Source organism: Orcinus orca, chromosome 17 (assembly GCF_937001465.1).
Source record: "Orcinus orca chromosome 17, mOrcOrc1.1, whole genome shotgun sequence".
In the NCBI taxonomy this organism is placed as follows: domain Eukaryota; kingdom Metazoa; phylum Chordata; class Mammalia; order Artiodactyla; family Delphinidae; genus Orcinus; species Orcinus orca.
The window spans coordinates 24,519,777-24,544,286 of NC_064575.1; the positions used below are offsets into that span (position 1 = coordinate 24,519,777).

The following is a 24,510-nucleotide window of genomic DNA, read 5'->3' on the forward strand; positions in this document are numbered from 1 at the left end:
CACCACTTAGTTGTATGGCCTTGAGCAGGAAAATTGGTTTAATAACATCTATGTGCCTCAGTAAAATGAGGATAATAACCTCTCCTGGGGTTATTGTGAGAATTAAATATGATCATGAATGAAAAGCCCCTAGCATAATTTATGGTACTTTGGGCTCAACAAATGCTAACTATTAATAACAATATTTATTATCAAGGATATTTTATGAGTTAAGGGAATAAACAACCTAAGGGATATAAATATATAACATGGAATACTAGAAGTTAGAACGTGTGACTATGGCCTATTTCTATTCTTCTTAAACTGGAAGATTTGTGGGATTTAATGCTGATGCCCGGCACAGCCTGAGGGTCAGCCACTCCCTGAGAAGCACGTGACTTCATATTCAGTACTGACCTCAACTTTATAAGTTATTCCGAATCATTCCTAATTTCTGTTCTATTCCTATTCCTAACTGGGTTCAAAATGCCCAATTCCCTAGTAAATTTCACTTGTCCTGCTTGGGTCAGATGTCATCTCATGAATTCATCAGGGGGCAGAACCATATCACCTACAGACATGGTAACAGTAGGGACAGCCCTGAGTGTCGGGGGCAGTTCCCAGTGAAAGGGGAATCATTGTGACTTAGAGGTATCTTTACAATCATAAAAAGTGATCAGTATTACTGTAATAATACTGGGCAGAAAGAATATCATCTGAAAAGTCTCAGAGGAGTCCAGTGAAGAGCAAGTGTTTGTTTGGCTGGAGTATTCAATGGGAATATTGGGGGGTGGGGGGTGAGGAGAGGGGAATATTATGAAAAACTTGGTTTTGACAAATTGGAATGGAAGACTAGTGGAAAGGACACATCAAATATAACAGATTCTTATTTGAGAGGATGGGGTAGGGAGGGAATGTATATAGGACAGTAGCAGAAAATTAATTAGTTTGGTTAGAGACATGTTGGGCTGATAAAAGTAGAGGGCATTCAGAAGGGGCCGTCCAGCAAGGAGACGGAGATGAAGGGTAAGAACTCACAAGGGCAATGCGGGCACTAAGTTAAGATCTGGATTTGGGACTCAACAGAATGGTTGTGATAGCTGAAGTCAGGGACATGAATGAGTTTCCTGAGTGACTCGATAGAAGCGGGGACCAAGAATGGCTCTCTAATAGCACAGTATCTTCACCAGAGGAAGAAGAGTCAGCAAATAAGACTGACAAGAAGTGGACAGAGGAGAATTGACAAATGTAATTTTAAAAACACAGAGAACGGGTGAGATGAAAAACTACAGAGAGGTCAAGTAAATTAATAGCATAAAAGATCTGGCTTCTTTAAATTAGGACATCACTGGCCACTTCAAAAAGGGCAGAACCTTTGGACTGATAGAGGTGGCCAGGTGCTTCACATCCTTATCAATCCTTGGTATCATTCGGGGTTTGTTGGAACTTGATATGTAGGAGTTATTTATATACGCTGGATATACTTTGTCAGGTGTATGTATTACACTCTGTGGGTTGCCCTCTGACGGTCTGGCGTGTTTTGATGGCAGAAGTTCCTAATATTAATGTAGCCCAATTAATCAATTATTTCCTTTATGCATAATGCTTTTTGTGTCGTATTTACCAGTTCTTTGTCTACAAAGGTCAGGAAGATATTCTCCTCTGCTATCTTCCAGAAGCAAAGGGAAGCCCCAGAAGGACTGCCATGCAGCATATCTAGCCAGGAACCAATCAGACTAGAAGAAAAGGAAAAGGGTCCCAAAAGATCTATCTTCAAGAGGAAAAGAAAATAGTACTAATAGAAGAGAATACCTGATTATGGTTGAACAATGGAAAACAAAAAACACTTACAGTCCTGTGGAAAATCTGTCAACTTCAGAAAGAACAAAAAGTTGCACAGGAAAGAAAATGTCATCATAACACACTACTAGTTAGCAGTGAATAAAAGTCCTAAGTTAAACACTGAATATAAATTTAACAACAACAACAAATAATAGATATCACTATACTAGAAGAATAGAAAGGAGGAGCTAAAAGTAATTCATGGAGTTAAGAGTACAAAATCCTCATCTTCCATAATAGCAAGTTAATAGATAATTAATAAAGGCAATAAATAAAGATGTAACAGAATATGTTTATCTTTTTTTTTTTTTTTTTTTTTAAGATGGAGGTAAATACCAAAAGAAACTACTTAAAGAGTTTGGGGAGATCAACTTAGGGGTGAGGTGGAATGGGATAGGAAAATGTTGCTTTTCCTTCTGAGCTCTGTATATTATTTGAAATTTTGAACTATGTGTAGGTATTAATTGGATAACAAAAGAATTAATTTTTCCAAATGAGGCAGGGTAAAGATAGGGGGTTATGAACTTGAAGCAAATAGAAACAATTTGAAATGATTATTTTTTCTTTCTTTAAACATTGTATCTTAGGCTCTAGATTAGATCTTGAAATGAAGGACAACTGAGTCAAAATGATATATATCACAGGCAAACTACTGACCCAGACATTGTAAATCATTTCTAGGAATAGCTAGTAATTCATATTGAATCCAAAGAATACTTCACACATAAGTACATGATAGAATGAGCTCATTTTTTATTTTAAAAAGGAGGGGTGTTCAAGTGTGTATATTTTGTGTGTGTGTGTGTGTGTGTGTGTGTGTGTGTGTGTGTACACTTGGGAAGACTATAAACCCTGACTATAACATATATATACTTTTTAGTTAAAATTTTATTCATGATCATATTCTTAATCACAATATATTTAATTGCAAAACAACCTGTCTTAGAATAATACAGTATGAGATGCATTTGACCAACAGTACAAATACAGTAATTATAATATTCAAATCTTAGGTTCATAGATATTTAATGTATTAGATGTACACGACAATTAAAAAAAAAAAAATCCTGTCTTGAAAACTTTATAGAAGCACTTCTCTTTTCATCAAATATAAGGCTCACATGAGCCTATAACAAAACTTAATACTGTTCATGTGTCAAAGGACAAGGCTAAGCAATAAGTTATTCTTTTAAAAGTATCTATGAACCAGAACAATTTTCTTTTTGAGTTTGAGAAGCCAAAGACTATTAAGGAATATTTTAAGGCTGAATAGAATCAACAAAGGTAAATAAGGAGATTGGGAAGAAAGAAATAGTTCAATATTAACAAAGCAGTATATCTGCCAGGTTCCTGTGCTCAGCCAGATCATCCTGAAAACATGAATTTTGAGTTTAGTAAAGTGTCATACAGTATCTAGTTACATCAGATACCTGATGAAAGTGCTTTTCTGAAACTGTTTCTTCTCCTTTATATATGGACTTTAAAGAAATCCAAACAAATACTGCAATGCAGTGTTTTGAAAAACATATAAACTGCAGAAATGTCCACAATAACAAATGATATCAGGAGGTACAGTAACTGAAATATATCAGGACGTATAGGTACAGTTAATTGAAATGGCATGGTAATGTGAAATGTTAAAAGGAATGGTAATGTGAAATATAAAAAGGATGACTAGATAATTTCTACTTCCAAACTAGATAATTTCTACTTCCATTCTGAAGTAAAATTACAGAATGATGAGCTCATTACTTTATGTAGCAACTAGGAATTGCTACCTTTAAAATATTAATTCTTTCAATGCTTATTTTTGGATTGCCTACTATTTAACAGGTACCATGTTTGGTGCTACACTGATTAATAAAACACGGTTCTCTGCAAAGAAAGAAACCTTGGTCTAGGAAGTACTCATTATATACTTCTTACAAATTTAGTTAAGTATGGCTTTTGGAACTAAAGAAAAAAAATTTTCCAAAAAGTTAACTTTCTAATTAAGAATGCATACGCACATAAATAGTTAAGTCAAGATTTCAGAGGCTCATAAATACTTAGAAACTCTAAATTGCTAATTGACTATTTCAGTTGATGTGATACCTGTCTCATCAACTGCCTGCATATTTTTCCCAAAGTACATTCTTAACACGCAAAAATTTTTAAAACAATGAAACAAACATTTCAGCCATTCTTGCATACCTACTCTTAGTAAAATATAGAACAAGTTGCAATTTTTAATCTGGACATCAACGACAATTTAAACCAATCATATTATTCAAGTGAAACAGATGTCCTGAATTTTGTAACACCATCAGCAAACCTGGAGAGATGCAACTGTGATTGAATGTGTGAAGCTGTTAGAATTAATCTTCATCATCTCTTTGAAGAGGTATTATCTGAATTTCTTTGGCTATCCTTTCTCCTAATGTCTTATTGTTTGAAGCAATTATTCTTCGTGACATCAAATCAAATGGTCCACCTAAAATCAAATATGGAACATGGTTTTATCCTGTACAAAAGTAATTCCTATAAAACTTGTATAGCAATATGTACTATGGTCAATCATAACATTTTAATACTTTCGACTATCTTTAAAAAGATCTATGCTGTCACATAACCATAATGTTTAAGCTTTGATAATACATAAATGAGTTTCTAAGCACCTTCTTTTAGTAAATACCAGTTGTGGAGGGAACTGGTATCTCAATCACACTAGTCTGGAAAATGTCATCTTTTCTCTATTTCACCTTTTGTGTGTTCTATTTCTTCTTTTTATTACTCTTATTACCTCTTTAATGTTTGGGAATCTATGGACAGAAAATCTGACTCCAATGCATGTTCACACCACTCTCCTTCCCATTTCCTTAATACTTTGCTGCCTTTCTCCCAGGCCACTGATGAATTATTTTAACCAGGTTCACTCTTTTAAAAATCTCACCACCAGCGCAGAGGAAATACGTAGCCCCTCTAGGCTCAAGGCAGAAAGTGATGGTGGAGGAAGTCCATGTTCAACCACCACCATGGTCACCATTCAGAGAACTCTTGGTACAATTCTCAGATTCAGTGACCTTCTTGATTTTTTCTATAGCCTCTCAAGAGTTCCTGATACTCATATTTGAAGAGGCTAAGCCATTTATCATTATTAATCCCATGCTACCATTAGCTTCTTATCCTTGCCTCTATCTCGCAATGTTTGTTATTTCAACTGTGTAGAAAATTACTGGCTTTTTTTGCCTTAAGAGCTGAGGTATAACATGTAACAAACATTAAAGGAAAAAAGCCATATATAGAGGAAGATCCAACAGATATGGAAAGAAAAATGCTTTACTGTCCCATAATTTTACCTGCTACATCCAAGAGTACTCCACCAGCTTCAGTCACAATAACACCAGCACCTGCTACATCCCAGCAGTGAATTCCCATTTCATAATATGCATCTGCAACTCCAGCTGCCACAAGGCACATATTAAGAGCTGCTGTTCCAACACCTCGGATCCTAACAAATAACATTTTAAAAATAAGATAGAAAAAGAAATTATTTTAAATAAGGCATTCCTCCTTAACTTCAGTTTCTTTTAAGTGTTGACTGATGCAACAGTCATGATGCACTATATAAATGACAAAACTAATCCTTATGAAGCAATCATTTGTAATATAAACTTTAAAACAAGGATATTTTGGGGAAAAAAACCTGAAGAAAATGCTATAATTGTACTATCATGGTATGCATGTATATTCATTGTGGTCTAAACCCAGGGACAATAGCCCCACAATACAAGTAGTTTATAGAAGGGTGAAAATGTACTCCCGGTCATCCCCAACTGCATGGGCATCAGTACGCGTGACCAAAGAGATAACAGCACTGGTGGGCTCTGCTTAGATCTAGGCCTGCCTGGAAAGATTATTTCAGGTTTGCCTTCTCACAGTAGCTTTTCCTTGGAAATATATCAAGTTAAGGTAAGTACAGACATTACTTTATTAGCCATTATAATAATAACTGATTCAGGAAAGAATCATCAATAAACGCTAGGGCTTTCCTGGTGGCGCAGTGGTTGGGAGTCTGCCTGCCGATGCGGGGGACGAGGGTTCGTGCCCCGGTCTGGGAAGATCCCACATGCTGTGGAGTGGCTGGGCCCGTGAGCCATGGCCGCTGAGCCTGTGCATCCGGCGCCTGTGCTCCGCAACGGTAGAGGCCACAGCAGTGTGAGGCCCGCGTACCGCAAAATAAATAAATAAATAAAAATAAATAAAAAATAAACGCTAAAATCAGTGGATGAATGATATTTACATATCAAAGTATCTCCCTATAAGATACACAATAATTACAATGGGAAAGATAGCAAGATCATTACCAAGTGATCAAAGTTAATATTCAATAATGGGACAAAAAGGTACCATGTGCCTCCTGATATAATGCACTGAGAAGGAAATAACAGTACTTCTGTAGCATTCCTGCCCCAAATGCATAACCCAAATCTAATCATGAGGAAACCCAACAAATTCAAATCAAAAGGCATACTATAAAATAATTACCCTACATTTTTCAAAAATGTCAAGGTCATAAAAGATAGACTAAGCAACTGCTCCAGATTAAAGGAAATTGATGAGAAATGGCACCTAAATGCAGTGTATGATCCTGGATTGGATCTTGGATTAGAATTCTTTCAAAATATGAATTAAGTCACTATATTAGATAATGTATCGAACTTAATTTCCTGATTTTAGCAATTGTGGTTATGTTAAAGAATGTCCCTTTTATCAAAAATATACACACTGAAATGTTTAAGAAAAAGAGGTCATCATGTCTGTAAGTTACTACTTTCAAATGGGTTTTACTCAAGCTTCTTTTTTAGTTGTTTAAACCTCTGAAAATAAAGCAGTCAGGTCTGTTCACTGAGTTCCTTCACTATTTATTTTTAAAGAAATAAGGGGATTCCACATATGAGTGATATCATATGATATGTGGAATCTAATTTTTAAAAATGAAACAAATGAACTTACTTACAAAACAGAAACAGACTTACAGATATAGAAAACAAGCCATGGTTACCAAAGGGGAGACACAGTGGGGAGGGATAAATCAGGAGCTTGGGATGAACATACACACACTGGGATGAACATACACACACTACTATATGTAAGACAGATAACCAACAAGGACCTACTGTACAGCACAGGAAACTCTACTCAATATTCTGGGATAACCTATATGAAAAAAGAATCTAAAAGAGGATGAATATATGTATATGTATATGTATAACTGAATCACTCTGCTGTACACCTGAACTAACAAAACACTGTAAATTAACTATACCCTAATAAAATTAAAATAAAAAAAAGGAATAATGGGAAATTGATGACTAATGTGGTATTTGTTTAGTTTCTTAAAAATAAAAAAAGTACTGCACCTGAGTACATCCTTCATGCCAAAGCAATTTTTCTTTTTAAAAAAGGATCAGAATTACATGATGCCTTGATTTCAAATATATTTTACTGCCTATATTCTTATTATATATCAAATTTAAGAAAGAACTAGCAACCTCAATAAACTTCCATAGGTGTTTGACTGCTTTCCAAATATATAAACCCAAATTAACTTTAGTGGCTTTTTTTAGTTTATAAACAATGGTGTATTTTCCTCCTCTTCTCAAGGGTATGTGATAGTTCACATCTCATGTCATAGAAAGAAAATACCAAGATCGCTCACAAATTACCTCTTGGTATTCTATTCAAATACAGAACCCTAGGCTGGAAGAACAATGCTATATAGGCAGTTCTTTCAGCACAGCATATAGGGTATGCTTCTGTCTACTTTTGATGTGTATCAATGGCTCTCAGTCAAGAGGTCTTTTGATCAGAAAGCATATTCTTTTATGGACAAATATTACTAAATATTATTAATTACCAAATAATTGAGGCTGTGGTCTAGATTTTGCATATGTGTCCTGAATTCTATGTTTGTCTGATCCTCCTATACAGCTAGGACGGTATAGAGTAAAAAAGACTATCTTCAGAATCACAAAGATTTGAGTTTGCTCCCCTACTCAGTTGCTTAAAAACTATAATTTTGAAAAAGTTTCTTCTTCAAATTTTAGCTTTCTTGTCATCAAAATGGAAATACCAACTTACCTTGGCTATGGCTGCAATGATTAGAAACAACAGACGTAAAGCACCTAGCAGAGGGCCTAGCATATAAAAGAGCCTCAAAAAATAGTAGCTATATTTATGAAGAAATTATTCCCTAAAGCATGATACCAGAAAACATCATTAAAGTAAACAAATACAGTGCATTTCATTAAACAAATCCCCAAAAATTACACAAAGGAAATTGACCCATAATGATTTACTTTGCCTCATAAATGTCATTTATAATTAATATATAATTATACATCAATTTAAAATAAAAGGAGGTGGTATCTCTTGGGACAAAGTGAAGGAAAAGCAGGAGCTAAGAGTGAAAAAATGAAAGATCCTGAGAAATGAAAGAGAAACAAGACATGCCAATCCTCACCTCCCACCACCACTTAGCAGAAATTCATAACAGAACCTATACAGAAGGGTAGAACTGACAGGATAAGGAGCTCTGAAACCAGGAACCCAGATCGCAAAGTGAACAGAGATAGAAAAAGCAGACACATCCACACAAATCTACTGTGAAACATCAGACATTGCTAATAAAAGTGTTTGGGGTTTTTTTGACTCATCAAGTGTCTCTGCAAAAAATTAAGCACAGAAATGAACAAAACAAAATAAAACAAGGAAAAAATAAAACAGGAGATGACTAAACTCAGAAAAGAAGTGGGACAAAAAAGACAAAATTCTATCAGAAAAGAAGACTAAATCACAAGGTCCCCTAAAGAGAACAGATGCAAATGAAAACTTAATAAAGGGCAGTGAGGGAAAGCGATAAAAGAAAGAAGTAAAATGGGTCAGAGAGAAAGTGGCTGCAAGGGAAGAAACAAAGAAGATTTAATGTTCCTGCTGGTGTCTCTGAAGAAGAAAATGAAAACAGCAGAAGTGAACTAATACTTAAAACTAAAACTCAAGAAAACTTTCCAGAAAAAAAAAAAAAAAAGATATGAATCTACCTGTATAGGGAGAAAACATCCCAGAATGAGCAATTCCAAGATATACCGTTATAAAAGTGTCAGCCATGGAAGATTAAAAGAAAAAAATTTTTCTCAGAGCCTCCAAGTAAAAAATGAAATAATTTAAAAGCCAAGAAGATTAAATTGGCATCAGATTTCTCATAACATACAAAGCAAGGCAACAGTATAATAGCTTTTTTTTTTAATTTGGGTTTTTTATTTATTTACTTATTTTAGTTTTGGCTGTGTTGGGTCTTCATTGCCACGCATGGGCTTCCTCTAGTTGCAGCGAGCGGGGCTACTCTTCATTGCGGTGCGCAGGCTTCTCATTGCGGTGGCTTCTCTTGTTGCGGAGCAGGGGCTCCAGGCACGTGGGCTTCAGTAGTTGTGGCACACGGGCTTAGTTGCTCCACGGCATGTGGGATCTTCCCGGATCAGGGCTCAAACCCGTGTCCCCTGCATTGGCAGGCAGATTCTTAACCACTGCGCCACCAGGGAAGCCCTGTAATAGCATTTTTAAGAAATGTACTTCAGGACGTCCCTGGTGGCGCAGTGGTTAAGCATCCGTCTGCCAACGCAGGGCACATGGGTTCGATCCGTGGTCCGGGAAGATCCACATGCCTTGGAGCAACTAAGTCCGTGCACCACAACTACTGAGCCTGCGCTCTAGAGCTCACGTGCCACAACTACTGAAGCCCGTGCACCTAGAGCCCGTGCTCTTCAACAAGAGAAGCCACCACAGTGAGAAGCTCACACACCGCAATGAAGAGTAGCCCCCACTCACCGCAACTAGAGAAAACCCACGAAGCAAAACGTAAGTAAATAAAAAAATAATAAATTTCTAAAAATAAAAGAAAAAAAAGAAATGTACTTTATACTTTCTTTCACTAAAGATGTTCTATCCAGCCAAGCTGTCTTTCACGTTTCAAGACCATAGAAAAACAGTTTGGAATGTGCCAGATCTCATGGAATACTGTGTACATGTGCCCTTCTCAAGGAATCTACTAAGAGATGAGCTTCATCTAATCTAAAGGTGATTGGTGTTAAATCAAAAACAAACAGAGACCAGCCTTGAAAATTCCCTGAGCAGACAAAACCAGTTTAGTCATGCAAACAAAGCTTAATTTAGCATATTTTGCAAAACTAACTCAACCTGGGTCATTTCTTGCTTATGCTTCTGGAAATGACAAGCAAAACTTAAGTTGTTTCTCAAGGCTGATATGAGGTAATCACTAATCAATTCCCTATCATTTAAAAAAATTCTATTATAGCCAATCACTGTGAAGAATAAATAGTCACTGCTTTCTCACTTTATAAGCTGCTTTATAACAATATATGCCTGAGCCTCATTTCATGTTTTGGTCAGGGTGTTCCTGGTTTGCAAACTGTCTTTTTGGTGTGTGCACAATAAACTTTTACTAATTATACTTCAGTGATTCGCTGGTTTTAATTCTGTTATTTATGAACTTTTGACACCAGGAAAACTTCATGGAAGGACTGTGAGCATTTTATAAAGTCAAAAACTAAGACCACAGGATGGGACCGTGGGTGAAAGAATATGTAATAATAATACGTCTGACAAAGTAGAAAGAATGCAACTTAAAAAACTGGATGAAAAGGGAGAGAAAAAGGGGAAAGTAGAGTAAAATCACTGAATGTCATATAGGTAACAGGCGGAAGCCAAAATGTTCTGGAGCCTTTACAGAGAGTAAATGGTCAAGTAAGAAAAGAGAATATTAAGAGCATTATAAAGAGTTTTAATATAAAAGAAACCCACAAGAATAAAACTGAACCTTTCACAAATTTCTATTTCTAAAAAGAAAAAAAGCAGAGGGGATACACCAAATAAATACAGTAACTATAACATAATATACAAAGTAATTACAGTGTAAGATAATACAACAGAATTGAGACCAAACAAAACGGTCATATCAATAAATGAGTAAGCCTACCTTTTTTATGGAAAGAAAAAAGATTTTCAAATTGATTATAAAGCAAAACTCCACTCTATGCTGTATTCAAGAGATGCACTTAAAACTCAGTGATTCAAAAGGACTAAAAATAAGAGTGGACAAAGATTTACCAGGCACAATTCTGATGTCAAAGCAGATTTCAAGTTCAAACATCAAAGTACAATACAGAATGTACTTTTGTTTCAGTGCATATGGAAGTTCCACAAAAATTGATCATATACAGGGCACAAAGAAAACATAAAGTTCCATAATATATATTTATTACAATGTAATAAAACTACAAATTAAAAATGAAATTAAAAAAGCAAAAAAAGTCATTTCCTCATGGAAATTTAAGAACACAACTCTTGGGTGAAAAGGGAAATACAAACAGAAGTAACAAATTTTGTGAAAATTAATTGAAATGAAAACACATCAGAATCTATGGGATACACTTAAAGCAGTAATCAGATAAAAATTCATAGCCTAAATACTTACATCAATAAAAATCAAAGCATAAAAATAAATTCTCTACTTAAAAAGGAAAAATAAAGGAAACAACAAAATGAACAAAAAGAAAGCACAATGATGAAAATAATAAAGCAGAGGAGAAAAACAGCAGACCAGATTAATAAGCAAAATCCTGGTTCTTTGAAAAAACGTAAAATAGACAAACCACCAAGTAACTTAATCAAGACTTTTTAAAAAGAAGAAGAAAGCACAAATATACAAAATAAGAAATGATAAGGGGGAAATAACTACTGATACAGAGAGGCCAGAAATAAACTATAAGATTCTACCTTGTATACCTCCATGCAAATAACTTGAAAACTTAGAGGAAGTGGGTAATTACTTAGGCTGTGGAAATGTTCTGGATTAAAGGTGGCCAAAGAGACATGGCAACTAAACATAATACTGACACTAGACTGAATCTTGCACTGGAGGAAGAAAAATGCTATAAAAGACATTATTAGATCAACTGACAAAGCTATATATGTATGGATGGTAGACTAGATAAAGAGCAAATTCATGAAGTCAATAATTGTACTGTGGTTATGGAAGAGAGTATCCTTATTCTTAGGAAATAACAAACTGAAGTATTTAGGGGTAAAGAGCCATGATCTAAATAATTTACCATGAAATAGTTCAGGGAAAGAAAGGAGTATACACAAACACACACACACACACATACAGAGAGAGAGAGAGAGAGAGAGAGACAGACACAGAGAAAAGAAGGAATGATAAAATGATAAAGCAAACGGGTACAATGTTAACAATAGGTGAATCTGGATAAAGCGTATACTCCTGTTTCTTGTAGTTTTTTATTTCCGAAAATTTTGTTAAATTTGAAATTATTTTCAAATAAAAGTTTTAAAAATTACATTATAAAATTAGAATTACGGTACTGATCCCATGTCTATTAATTAAAAATTTCATTTCTAAAGAAAAATTCATTCCTTAGAATGTCAAATTATCTATAATGTTAACATAGAATGTTCAAATTTTGGGAAAAAGTGAAAAGAGCTTACCCATGGATGGGAAGGCAAAGAAGCCTTTCCATATTAGAAAGAATAATTCTCACAGTCTCTGGTGTTCTGGAAGAGCCCAACTCTGTCACCAAGAGTGATTTGGTAACATCTAAAAGAAAATGTTTTAAATAATCATTAGAGTTTATTAATAAGAATTCTGATAAAAAATTTGACACTTGTAACTCAGAACAAATTGGACATTTTTATTCCTCTTTCTAGTTGTATCATATTTGTTTCTTTCTAAGGCTTTAAATATTAAAATACTTATCAATTTATTATCTCTTTTAGTTATTTTATCATCATTTTTATAATCATCAAAAAGAGTCTAGCTCCTTACACCACCCCCCCAAAAGTACAGAATATAACCAATCTGCCTGCATGCATGACACATTTAGTGGGAAATGAGCAAACGCCTTACATATTTTTTTTTTTTTTAATAAATTTATTTATTTATTTTTGGCTGTGTTAGGTCTAAGTTTCTGTGTGTGGGCTTTCTCTAGTTGCGGCGAGTGGGGGCCACTCTTCATCGCGGTGCGCGGGCCTCTCACTGTCGCAGCCTCTCTTGTTGTGGAGCACAAGCTCCAGACGCGCAGGCTCAGTAGTTGTGGCTCACGGGCCTAGTTGCTCCGCGGCATGTGGGATCTTCCCAGACCAGGGCTCGAACCTGTGTCCCCTGCATTGGCAGGCAGATTCTCAACCACTGCGCCACCAGGGAAGCCCACATATTTTTTTTTAAAGTGGAATCTAGGGGTCTTCCCTGGTGGCGCAGTGGTTGAGAGTCCGCCTGCCAATGCAGGGGACACGGGTTCGTGCCCCGGTCCAGTAAGATCCCACATGCCACGGAGCGGCTAGGCCCGTGAGCCATGGCCTCTGAGCCTGCGCGTCTGGAGCCTGTGCTCCGCAACGGGAGAGGCCACAACAGTGAGAGACCTGTGTACCGCAAAAAAAAAAAAAAAAAAGTGGAATCTAGAAATTAAATAATTTATATATAGATTTGAAAAAGACAAAAATTAAAATTAAATGGTAGCACTGTTGGCAGGAATGTAAAGTGGTGCAGCCATTATGGAAAACAGTATGGAGGTTCCTCAAAAAACTAAAAATGGAGTTGCTGTATGATCCAGCAATCCCACTCCTGGGCATATATCCAGATAAAACTATAATTTGAAAAGATACATGCATCCCTATGTTCATGGCAGCACTATTTACAATAGCCAAGATGCAGAAACAACCTAAATGTCCATCAACAGATTAATGGATAAAGAAGATGTGGTATATACATACAATGGAATATTACTCAGCCATAAAAAAGAATGAAATAATGCCATTTGCAGCTACATGGATGGACCTAGAGATTATGATACTAAACGAAGTAAATCAGAAAGAGAAAGATACCACATGATATCACTTATATGTGGAATCTAAAATATCACACAAATGAACATATCTACAAAACAGAAACAGACTCAGATATAGAGAACAGACTTGTGGTTGCCAAGGGGGATGGAAGGATTGGGAGTTTGGGACTAGCAGATGCAAACTATTATATACAGAATGCATAAACAACAAGGCTTACTGTACAGCATAGGGAACTATATTCAATATCTTGTGATAAAGCATAATGGAAAAGAATACGAAAAAGAATATATATATGTATAACTGAATGTTGGGTTAGTTTCTGCTATACAGCAAAGTGATTCAGTTATACATATATATGTATTCTTTTTCATATTTTTTTCCATTATGGCTTATCACAGGATACTGAATATAGTTCCCTGTGCTATACAGTAGAACTTTGTTGTTTATGCATCCTATATATAATAGTTTTATGCCTCATTTTTAATGATTCCCAACTTGAAGTGCCTTTTCCCCCTCAATTTACTAATAACTGGGCCCAATGGCATCAGAACAAAGGAATTCTACAAAGAATTTGAGATGCAGTGGCTGAAGCAATAAAACATGAAGGCCATGAGGGCAGAGAGTCATTCTTACTCATCTTCCTCCCCAGCCCCTGACAAAACGCAAGCCTCAAGTGTCTTCTGCTCCATCGCACTTGCTTCCCCTGCTTCCACTACTACATCCAAAATTGTGGTCACAATTAAAAAGTACAGAGAAAACAGACACAATTTATGAATCAGTTAACACTTGGAGAGCTCTACAGGTTAACATTCAAAAACAGTAGCATACGAATACATAATATCAATCACACCAAAAATTAGAGGATAAACCAACCTTCTTGGCGTGAAACCTGTAGTTTTTGACCATTACAAAAGGCACCTTTTCCTTTCCGGCCAGTATACATCTTATCCTCCATGCAACTGTATACAATTCCAAATTCCATCTGCAGAAGGAAAACAAGTTTCCTTTACCAAACCTGAGTATTCTTTCTCATGTCATTCATACTTTTTCTAAGAAAGTAACAAGAAAATCTGGTATACTAATAATGTTTTCAAATGGCTAAACCATGGGTATCTAAAATGCTAATTCCCAGCTTAGTCAGAGGAAAGAAGTCATCAGACCTAAACACTTGACTCCTGTCTCATCCATTTCTAAATTTAAGGGCACCCACCTTGACCTCTCTCCTTCCTGCCTCAGATGAAGACAGGTTGCTCCCGTTTTCTAGGGTGAATCCTTCTTCCTGTTAAACTTCTCTGAAAAACTGCTCCATCAACCAATCCCTCCTCTCTTGGACTTTCATTCCGGGACTTCTCGCCACATTTCTTCCTCCCTCACAAAACCTTCAAAACATTACCTTCTCCTTTTCTCTTCACTGCCAAAGAGTGGTCTAGACTTTGCATCTCCCATTCTCTTACTACACTACAATTTGGCTTCTTCCCTGATCACGCACCTCCTGAAACTCCTTGCAAAGAGATCATCAATGCACTCTTGCTGACCAAATGCGTCTTCTGAAGATTTGGAGACTGCTGACCATCACCAGTTAGTCCCATACTCCGTGTTCCTGGCAGTATTCTCCTAGACCTCCTACTACACTCACTGTTCTGTCTTGGGGTCACAGTTTCTTATGACCTTCTTCTCTGCCTAACCCCTAAAAGTTGTGTTCCCCAGAGTTTTTCATTCTTCCTCTTCTTCCATTTCCCTTTTAGCTCTCTCGATTCTTACAGGTTTGTTCTTTCCAGTCCACAAATTCAACTACCTCTCTAACTGTGGCTCCCACCAACCCCATCTTAACAAGTCAGTAGCTGTGCTTCAGAACCTAGGCTTGCAGAAACCTCAATTGAGGAGGTCAAACTCACTCACTACCTGATCACTCACGCCTCATTCCTTCCCCATTAGTCACTTCCTTCCAATTTTATCTTGAAAACACTTCCTGATTTTTGGCATTTCCTCAGCCATTCTCCCCACCTCCATCTGAGTTCAGAATCACCTGCCCCTCTGGTGTGACCTCTACATTGCTGGAATTATCTGTCACTCTGCACTTAAAAACCTCTACTGGTTTCCTACCACCTAAAAACAAAATCTAAATGTTCTGACACGGACAGGCCATGGTGCCTCACGGCAAGACCACAACTAACTCACCTCATTGGTTCTGCTCCTGCCATTTCCAGAGGTTTGCCCACAATGAACATCTCACCGTTCCCCACACACATCATGCTCTTCTCCAAACTGTTCTTTCTGATTAAAATGCTTTCCTTTTCTTCTTTACCTGGCAAACCCCTAATTTGCTATGACCCAACTCACATGACCAAATTCTAAGACCCATTACATTTAGTATGAAGATTTCCCCAAACAACTCCTGGCAGAATTGGTTACACCCTCTTCATGTTCTCATAGTATTTTTTTTTTCACAGTTCCACCACATATTACCTTTATCTGTTCACACGTGTAACTTTTGCACTGAACTGGGAGTTCAACAGCCCAGGGCTGATTAAATGAGAAATGCTCACCTATCTCCCTTTGAATGTTCTCAGTGATTAACACAATCCTGTGCCTAAGATTTCATTTGCACTAATCTGTGTTTTTATTTTCAGAGATTTCTTAACTCTCTTGTGTACATGCTGATCAAATATATCGCAAGCCCCTTGAAGACAGTTATAAGATGTTAGTAAACATCATTCGTGTTTTGATCAATCAAATACCCAAACAGCACGGAAATGCAACAGGTAGAGATTGTACTCTACTGGGCTTTAGATACAGCAAGTGTCCTGAACATAGTCTGCATTTTCTAACCATGCTTGGCCCCTTCCACTTCCTGATGTTTCCCTTCACAATGCCTACTAAAGCATTCCTAGCTCAAAGCACACCTCTTCCATTAAGCATTTCAGACCCTACATCAATGCCTATCTTATCTGACTCTATCATATATATAATGGTGATTAAATACTGAATCATATTTCAGTTATTTGTGTGTATTTTTTCCTTATAAAATCTTCTCAGAAAACATTACATTTTCTTCACTGGAAAAAGTATCATGGCAAGTTTAACAGTTCTGGAGTTTATTTCAAAATAATGCAGCTACATAAATTGAATAGAGACAAACCTAAATTTATTATGGAGACACATTTACTCTTTTCTCAGAAAATGAGAGCAAGGCATTTTACCAACCATAAATTTAAACAACATACCTTTTTATTAACAACAAAGCCAATTGAAACAGCTACAAAAGGAAATCTTTAAAAAAAAAAACACACACACATAAATTTATCAAAATAGAACTTATTTTCAACAAACATGTGTTTTCATAATAAAACTGCTTACAATTTTTTTCATATGAACAGTCTTATCCCTCCTCCCCCAGAACTGTGTGTACAGTATGCAACCCTTTGTGTAAATCGTAGGGGATGGGGAGGGTAGAATATACAGATGCATACATACAGGATGCTTCTACAGGCATGAGACATCTCTGAAAGGATTCACAAGAAGCTGATAACAATGGTCACCTCCAGAGATGGGTCCTGAGAAGCTGGGGTCAGAAGTGGGAAGGCCACTGGGCACTGTATGCCATTTCATACAATTTAAATGTAGAATTCCATTAATATAGTTTTAATTTTAACAAAAATGGGATCATACTATATATTATAATCTTCTCTATGTTATATAATATTATGAGCATCTTTCCACATAACATTCCATCACAAAACGATTCTACATCTTAGCTTTATGGCTTTAACAATTCTATTAGTGAAGATACATACAGCTAGCTACATGGTAACTTCAAATATAACAACTATGTGTCATCCCACCAAACTAGGCTACTCATTTGAACTCTCACTGGCAATTCTATCAGGCTTTCTTCTAAATATCCTGAGTTATATACTTACTTTGTGCCAGGCACTAGAGTAAGTTCTTATGTAAATGTACAACTCATTGAGTCCCATCAACAAGCAATTCTATGAGGCAGGTACCATTAATGTGCCCATTTTATAGAATGAAAAAAAAAAACTGAGGCCTAGAAAGATTAAGCAACTTGCTCAAGGTCACAATTCACATATCCTAAAACCCATGCTCTTTTTAACAGTTTTTTTCTCCTGGATTGAACCCATTCTATATAGACAACACTCCAGTATTGAGTTAGTTATTTCCTTAATTGATCTCAAAGGAGCAATGTTGCTTGCATACATTTTTATGTGGTTTCAACAGTGAGAAAAAGAATAGTAAACAGGGCACTTCCCTGCACAAGACAAGTCTACAACATTAATACTTCATCACCTCTTCCATAGCTGATGAAAATTATGCATAATACACTTACAAACTACTCTACAATTTACACAGTTCTCTAAAGTATATATGTTTGTGAACAAAATATCCAACAGTCCATTCAGTTAATACAGTAACAGTAATTACAATATTAAAATTTTAAAAACATACCCATGTACAAAGTTAGTTGTTCCATCAATAGGGTCAATGATCCACGTAGGGCTGTTAGTTAAAATACTTTTTTCCCCAGCTGCCACAGATTCCTCACCAATGAAACTAAAAACAAAAATGACAAACTCTGAATCTTTACATTGCTTTCAACAATTTTCAAACCTTAAGCTACGCAGGGTCTACTATAAAACATAACAAAAGTCCGTACACTACACTTTTCTATTGTTTTTCCTGCAGACTGATGAAAGTGAGAAAGTTTTACTTCCCCCAGAACAAAGTCATGTGAAAAATAACAGAATCTGAAATTCTCAAATGTAATGCCAGGATAAGTGAAGGCACACATGCTGAAAAGGGAATTTGTTGCAGATGAGAACTTACTAAGGAAATGTGGAGGTTTTAAAAATAAGTCCACAGATTCTCTCATACTCCTCTCTTCAAGAGGTAGAGCCTAACACCCTTTGCCTTGAGTGTGAATTTGGACTTAGTGACTCGTTTCTAACCAATAGAACAAAGTGGAAGTGACAACGTGCAACTTGGAAGACTCGTTCACAAAATGGCACTGAGGTTTCCATCTTATTCACTCTATTTCTTCCTCCCTCCCCTTCCCTCTGTTGCTCTGGGGGAAGCCAGCCACCATGTTATCAGCTGCTCTGTGGAGAGGCCCAGATGGTAAGGAACTGAGCAGAGCTGCCGCAGACAACCCATGAGGAACTGAAGTCAACAACAATCACATAAGTGAATGGCCCCTTCAGCCCCAGTTGAGCCTGAGGTGACCCACAGTTTGACTATAACGTTACGCGACCCTGGCAAGAACAACACAGCCCAGCTACTACCACATTCCTGACCCTAGAAAACTCTAAGATAATAAATGTTTGCTGTCTAGAGCTGCTAAGTTTTGAGGGTAACTTGCTATACAGCAATAGATAATATACAGAACATTAAATAAGTCAATGAGAAAGCAAATCACCCACCAAAATTACTGTGTCTACATGCTTTCCTAAAACACGCTACACAGTAAATCTCAGGTGAATTCGGTAAATGGTGTCTGAGTTCACCGGACTTCTTCTTTCTGTTGCTACTTTCTTTTTTATTTATGTCCTTTATTCAATACTGAACAGTCCTAATAATCATTATCATAATTTTCTTGTATCTCTTTTTCTCTTGGCTATAAATCTTTTCATTGAGAAGACATATATTTAGCTTTAAACATTTTTTTTCTCCTCAGTGACTAAAATACCAGGAATGGCCAATGGCATGATCACGAAGAAGTAGAGAATGACAATGTTAAACCCTTAAAATGATGACAATATTTTGGTTATATTTCTGTGCCTATAAAGAAAGCCCTGATTTCAGTATTTTCTCTCAAACTCCTTAAAGCTACCATGACTTTAGCACCTAAAAAAGTTTGCAATATAGAGAATAAAACTGAACTTTTAAATCTTGTCTATGCCAGCCACTTGTCACGTCAACTTCCCAGCATCCAAACACTCCTCTTACTATAAAGGAATCCAAATAGCCCCTGTTCACTGCTCCCTGGAAGTGTGAGCTTAGGCAAACAATCTCAGTTCAGCTAGCAGATGTTCTTGCCCAGGATTTGTAATCTTGAGCTAATGGGGTAAAGATATCCAAAGTGAGCAGGGTCAGGAGTGAGGCTACCAGCAGCATCTGAAGCAATGGTTCCTAACCCTAACCCTAACCCTAACCCTTAGCCAATCCTAACCAGCTCTGCCTTCCTCCCTGGTTCCCACCTGAGCCCTGCTCTCAGGGCTCCTGAGCTGCCCAACACCCTCCAAATAAATTCCCGTTCAGCTTAAATTAAGTATATTCAATTACTGAGTCTAAAATCAAAATTTCTGTCTAGTACTATTGACTCCAACCTAGATTTCATTTTTATCACAAGAAATTGAAATAAGAAATACCTGTGAGATGGATACTTTTCCTTTATGGAAGAGATAAGCATTTTTTCAACTTTTTGGTCAGTAGCAGTTACCAAATCAACTGGAGAACTTTTGATCATAATATTCATTTCGTTTTTTAGGGCTTCACGAGCCATCTAAAAAGATTTTTTGGTAAGCAAATAGGAAGAGCATAAGTCATTTTAAATCAAACTAAAAGATGAAATACAGAAATGGTTTGAAACATTCAATCTGTCTTAAATGATATTCTTAAATATTTCTTACCACAGTGTAAATAAAATAAATCCTTAGGGGTTATGACCTTCTAGGTATAAAATCATAGAATCTTACATCCTATTTTAGATTAACAACTGTCATCACAAAAAGTTTAATGACATAAAATTAAACTATCACTCCACTAAAGTTCAATAAAATGAAAACAAATACAGATTAATCAAAGTATATGTTTTGTTTAACAAGGCAACCACACGCTGTCCACATCCAACACATCATGGCTGAAAAGACTTCAGTTCATACCTCTCCAGCTTGTCTTGCTAGGGTTACTGCATAATCCATGCATTCCTGCCAAGGATCAGCCATCTTCGGAACAGATTTAACAGGTACAAAGATACAGCAGTTACAAATCTCTAAAAATCTTAATCATAGAATAGTTAGGTCACAAAAACAGCTCAATTTGCAAAATACTTTTATTCAGGATTCACCCTCTACCTGATTCTAGAGTTCAGTTTTTTTCAGTATTCACTCACAGGTCCATTAAGAAACACTTTTTATCTAAATTACTTCACTTCTATTGTAGAAACATTTTCATAACAAAAAATTTTATTCTATAAAATCTTATTTTATTCTATAAAATTATTTTATTCTATAAAATTTTATTCTATAAAAGTGTCTCCCAAAGTGCCCATACCATACAACATTTTAAAAAACAGCATTGGTCTAGGGAATGGAGAAGAAAGGACACAAGAAATATCTTAAAAGACAGGTGCATGTTTGGGTTAAGAATAAAGTGAAAATTAGAGAAAGAACACAGGGAACACAGACAGTTTTCAGTATCTGCAGTTTTGGCATCCGTGCATTCCACTAGCCACAGAAAGAAATTAAAGAAGCTTTGAAGGGAAGGGGTAGAAGGCACATGTACTAATTGAATGTCAGGTAGTTCAGTACTTTATACATGCAAATTTATTTTTAATGAGGTTGTAAAGATGAAGAACTTAAAGCTCAGTGATTATAAATAATTTGCTTTATTAGACAGATGACCCAGTCAGAATTCGAACTCAATTCTGAATTTAAAGTCCACTGCTCTTTCTATCATAACATTCTGAGGAAAGAAAATTCCAGGACTAAAAAAATAACAATAAAGTAAAAAAGGAATTTCCCCAAGTTTCAGAGAGGAAAAAAAACAACACATTTTTGTCTTCTGAACTGTCCAGCTTTCCACTGACTTCTGAAGAGAAGACTAAACTAACTCACCACTGGCTTGACCACACTCTCAAACCTGTACCCAGGACAGTGAAGCTTTTCAAGCTGTCAGACTCAGAAAAATGTGGATCATTTATAAAACAACCCTAATTTTGTCATCTTTATATTTCAGAATAACTTACACAGAGTTTCACCTTGAAGACTGGTCGGAAATCCCAATCATGGTGCTCACAGTATAGGAATGGGGAGGGGAAGAGAGGGAGCGGAAGGGAAGGGAGGACAAAGGACAGATACTTTGAGCTGTTTCTGCTAGTTGCTTCTTCTTCTTGATATGAGCATTTAGATAATTTTAAAAGGAAGCCACTTTTTGAGTTATAGGAGTAACTGCTTAGAGCACTTCAAGAATTGTTTCCAAACCTTTTTTTTTCATTCTTACTTACTCCCATTTCTTTCTTCTAGGCTTAAACAGAACTAGATGTTCTCACTATGAATCTGCTTTCTAGCCAGAAACTTTGCTTAAGCCATTCATATCTCCCTGTACTAACAGCACTGATATCTCCTACCAATTTTTCCAGGCTCACTTCAAAAGCTACCCTTTCTTCTAGGGATTCTCCACCCAGAAGTCATAATCTGTTTAACCATTCAAGAGCTATGTGCTGAATATCTATTATATGCTGTGCAATGCATCACAGTGAGGAAAAACAGGCAGAGTTCACACTTAGTCTCTAGTGGGTAGTCAGGTATTAATCACAAATGCAATAAAGGCTACGCAGAAGTGCAATGAGAAGCATGTAACAGGGGAACTCTGACCTGGTCTTAGGTACCAGATACGGTTTCCCTATGAACATGGTTCAACCAAGATTTGACGGACAAGAGAATAGGTATTAACTAACTCAACTGCAGGACTCCTGGTATGTGAAGAGCAACTGAAGGGCCTAAGTGTGACAGCTCACAGATCAAGAGAAATGGGGGAGGGGTGAGGCCGGGGGATAGTAGGGCTCATCCCCAGCGAGGCCTTAGAGGTAAGATTTTGATTTGAGAGCCATGAGGAATCACTACATTGTGGCTGCTGAACAGAATGGATTAGAGGGTGGAGGGAAGAGTAGACAGTGGCGATATTTGCTTTGGGAGGTAAAGCTGAGGGCACTTAGCAATAGATTGGATATGGAGTATGAGGGAGAGGAAGAGTTTAATGATGCCCAGATATCTCACTTTGGCAACTGAATGGATAATGGTGACATTTACTGAAACACGGAGCAATAGAAGAGTCAAATTTGGGATCTGGGTAGGAGGTCGGGAGAACAAAAGTTTAATGAGTAGAGGATGAGGAACCTTTGTGAAACCAAAAGAAGTCAATTAGGCAGCTGACTGTATGCATCCTGACCTCAGAGGAGAGGTATGGCCTGCAGATTTAAATATGCAAGTCACCTGAGTAGGCAACAACTGAGTCCTGAGTCTGAATGACATTCCTTAGGAGGGAACATGCTATGAGAAGCTCAGAGGACACCCAAGCCTGGAAGACCCCATAAAACTTTGTACATCACTCTTAGGGCACTCAGGAATGTTTTCCTTACATTTCGGTCATTTGCGTGCATGCCTTATCTTTCCAACCAGTTTTGAGTATATCTCAAAAAGGAACACATTTTGTTCACCTTCACTTTCTCAAAGACAAACACATGAAACATTTTCAACTTTTTCTGTCCTGGTTCCCACCTACCCTGCGGTGGGAGCCATGCCACCTTCCTGCCACCTGTCCCCAGCAGCGGGACTGCAGACAGCACGGGATCAGGGGCTTACACCGGGACTACACGCCCCTGGACGTATGCCAGGTCTCTCTGAGCTTCTTTGGAATCGGTAAAGTGAAAAAGAGGTAATTATTCTACACAAGCTGCCGCAAAGGTTCAGCGAGATCCCGGGGGCGAAACCGCTACACACGCAGGGACCGTTCCTGGTGTCACTCGGCCGTGGCTCAAGACAAAACAGCAGGGGTGAAGGCGCCCCAACTGCGGCCTCTGTCGCTGGGCGCCACCCCGCACCGCTGACCGAGCCCACCCACTCCAAACCACTCCGGAGAGCCGCCCGCGCCCGCAGCGCCCGACGACCCCGCCCAAGGGCTGGTGCGGGATCGCAGGAAGGAAGGTCTCACCTCGGGGTGAAGGGCTTGAGGCTCGCTAGGATACCAGCCGCATCCAACGCTGGCCTCTTCCGGAGAGAGAGGAGGGTCAGGCTGGTAACGCCTCCGACAGGAAGTCCCGCCCCTGCAGCCCCGCCCACGGGGTTTGGGTTCTTCTGGCCCCGCCCCACAACGGAGCATAGCCCTCCAACCCCCAACTCCCTGCCCCACCCCCAGACCCAAGCTGCGCTGTTGATCGCTTCCCGACCCGTCCCCCTCTGCCTGGTCCTTTCAGATCTGACCTCTTCTTTTTCGTCTGTGGTTCTTCTCACTTTCTTTCTCCTGCCTGTACATTCTTCTGTAATTTAAAAAAAATTCCTTTCCTCTATTTTGCCCATCCTTTATGTCTTCCATTCCTTCCAATTTTCCTGTTTCCCTTTCTTTGTCCCAGTCTTTTATTCCATACTACCCTTTTGGCAAAACACAAACTGGAGATACGACTCTAGCTTTGCAACTTTTATTTGTTAAAACTATGCTGGGTAAACCTACACTATATACATATTGTAGGGATTCATAACGGAGCGTCCCCCAAATGTTCCATTTTTGAATGAGGATTATTTTGAGCTAAAGGCAACTGAGACCTGGTGAGTGCAAGAGAAAATACTCTCCCTCCCTTAACTACCTAGAAGAATTTAAACTGGAAATTTTTCTCAGAAAAGAGTTATTATTGGAGATATGCTTTATCTAAAGGGCCCCATCTATATGGTAGGGCAAATATCTAATTACCAAACATCTGCTTTTCTTCTTATCATCCTCCTGTCCTTGGAAGCCCCAGGCCCCCATCTCATTTCCTTA

The 24,510-nt window shown here is 37.5% G+C and overlaps 1 protein-coding gene across 3 annotated transcripts; it reads right to left on the minus strand.

The window, feature by feature from the left end:
* Positions 1–2,691: 2,691 nt before the first annotated feature.
* Positions 2,692–23,783, minus strand: IMPA1 (inositol monophosphatase 1). 3 transcript variants are annotated; one of them, XM_033439835.2, is made up of 9 exons: positions 23,689–23,783; positions 20,640–20,702; positions 20,127–20,260; positions 18,208–18,312; positions 16,965–17,010; positions 14,614–14,722; positions 12,385–12,493; positions 5,160–5,311; positions 2,692–4,294 (listed from the first exon to the last, which is right to left on the minus strand). In XM_033439835.2, the coding sequence occupies exons 2-9, from the start codon at positions 20,700–20,702 to the stop codon at positions 4,179–4,181; spliced, it is 834 nt and encodes a 277-aa protein (XP_033295726.1). In that variant the 5' UTR covers positions 23,689–23,783; the 3' UTR covers positions 2,692–4,178. The 3 variants fall into 3 exon arrangements, with proteins under 3 accessions (XP_033295726.1, XP_004276216.1, XP_033295727.1); XM_004276168.4 differs by having other exon boundaries at positions 20,640–20,757; XM_033439836.2 differs by lacking the exon at positions 23,689–23,783 and adding an exon at positions 23,201–23,217.
* Between the last annotated feature and the right edge of the window lie 727 nt (positions 23,784–24,510).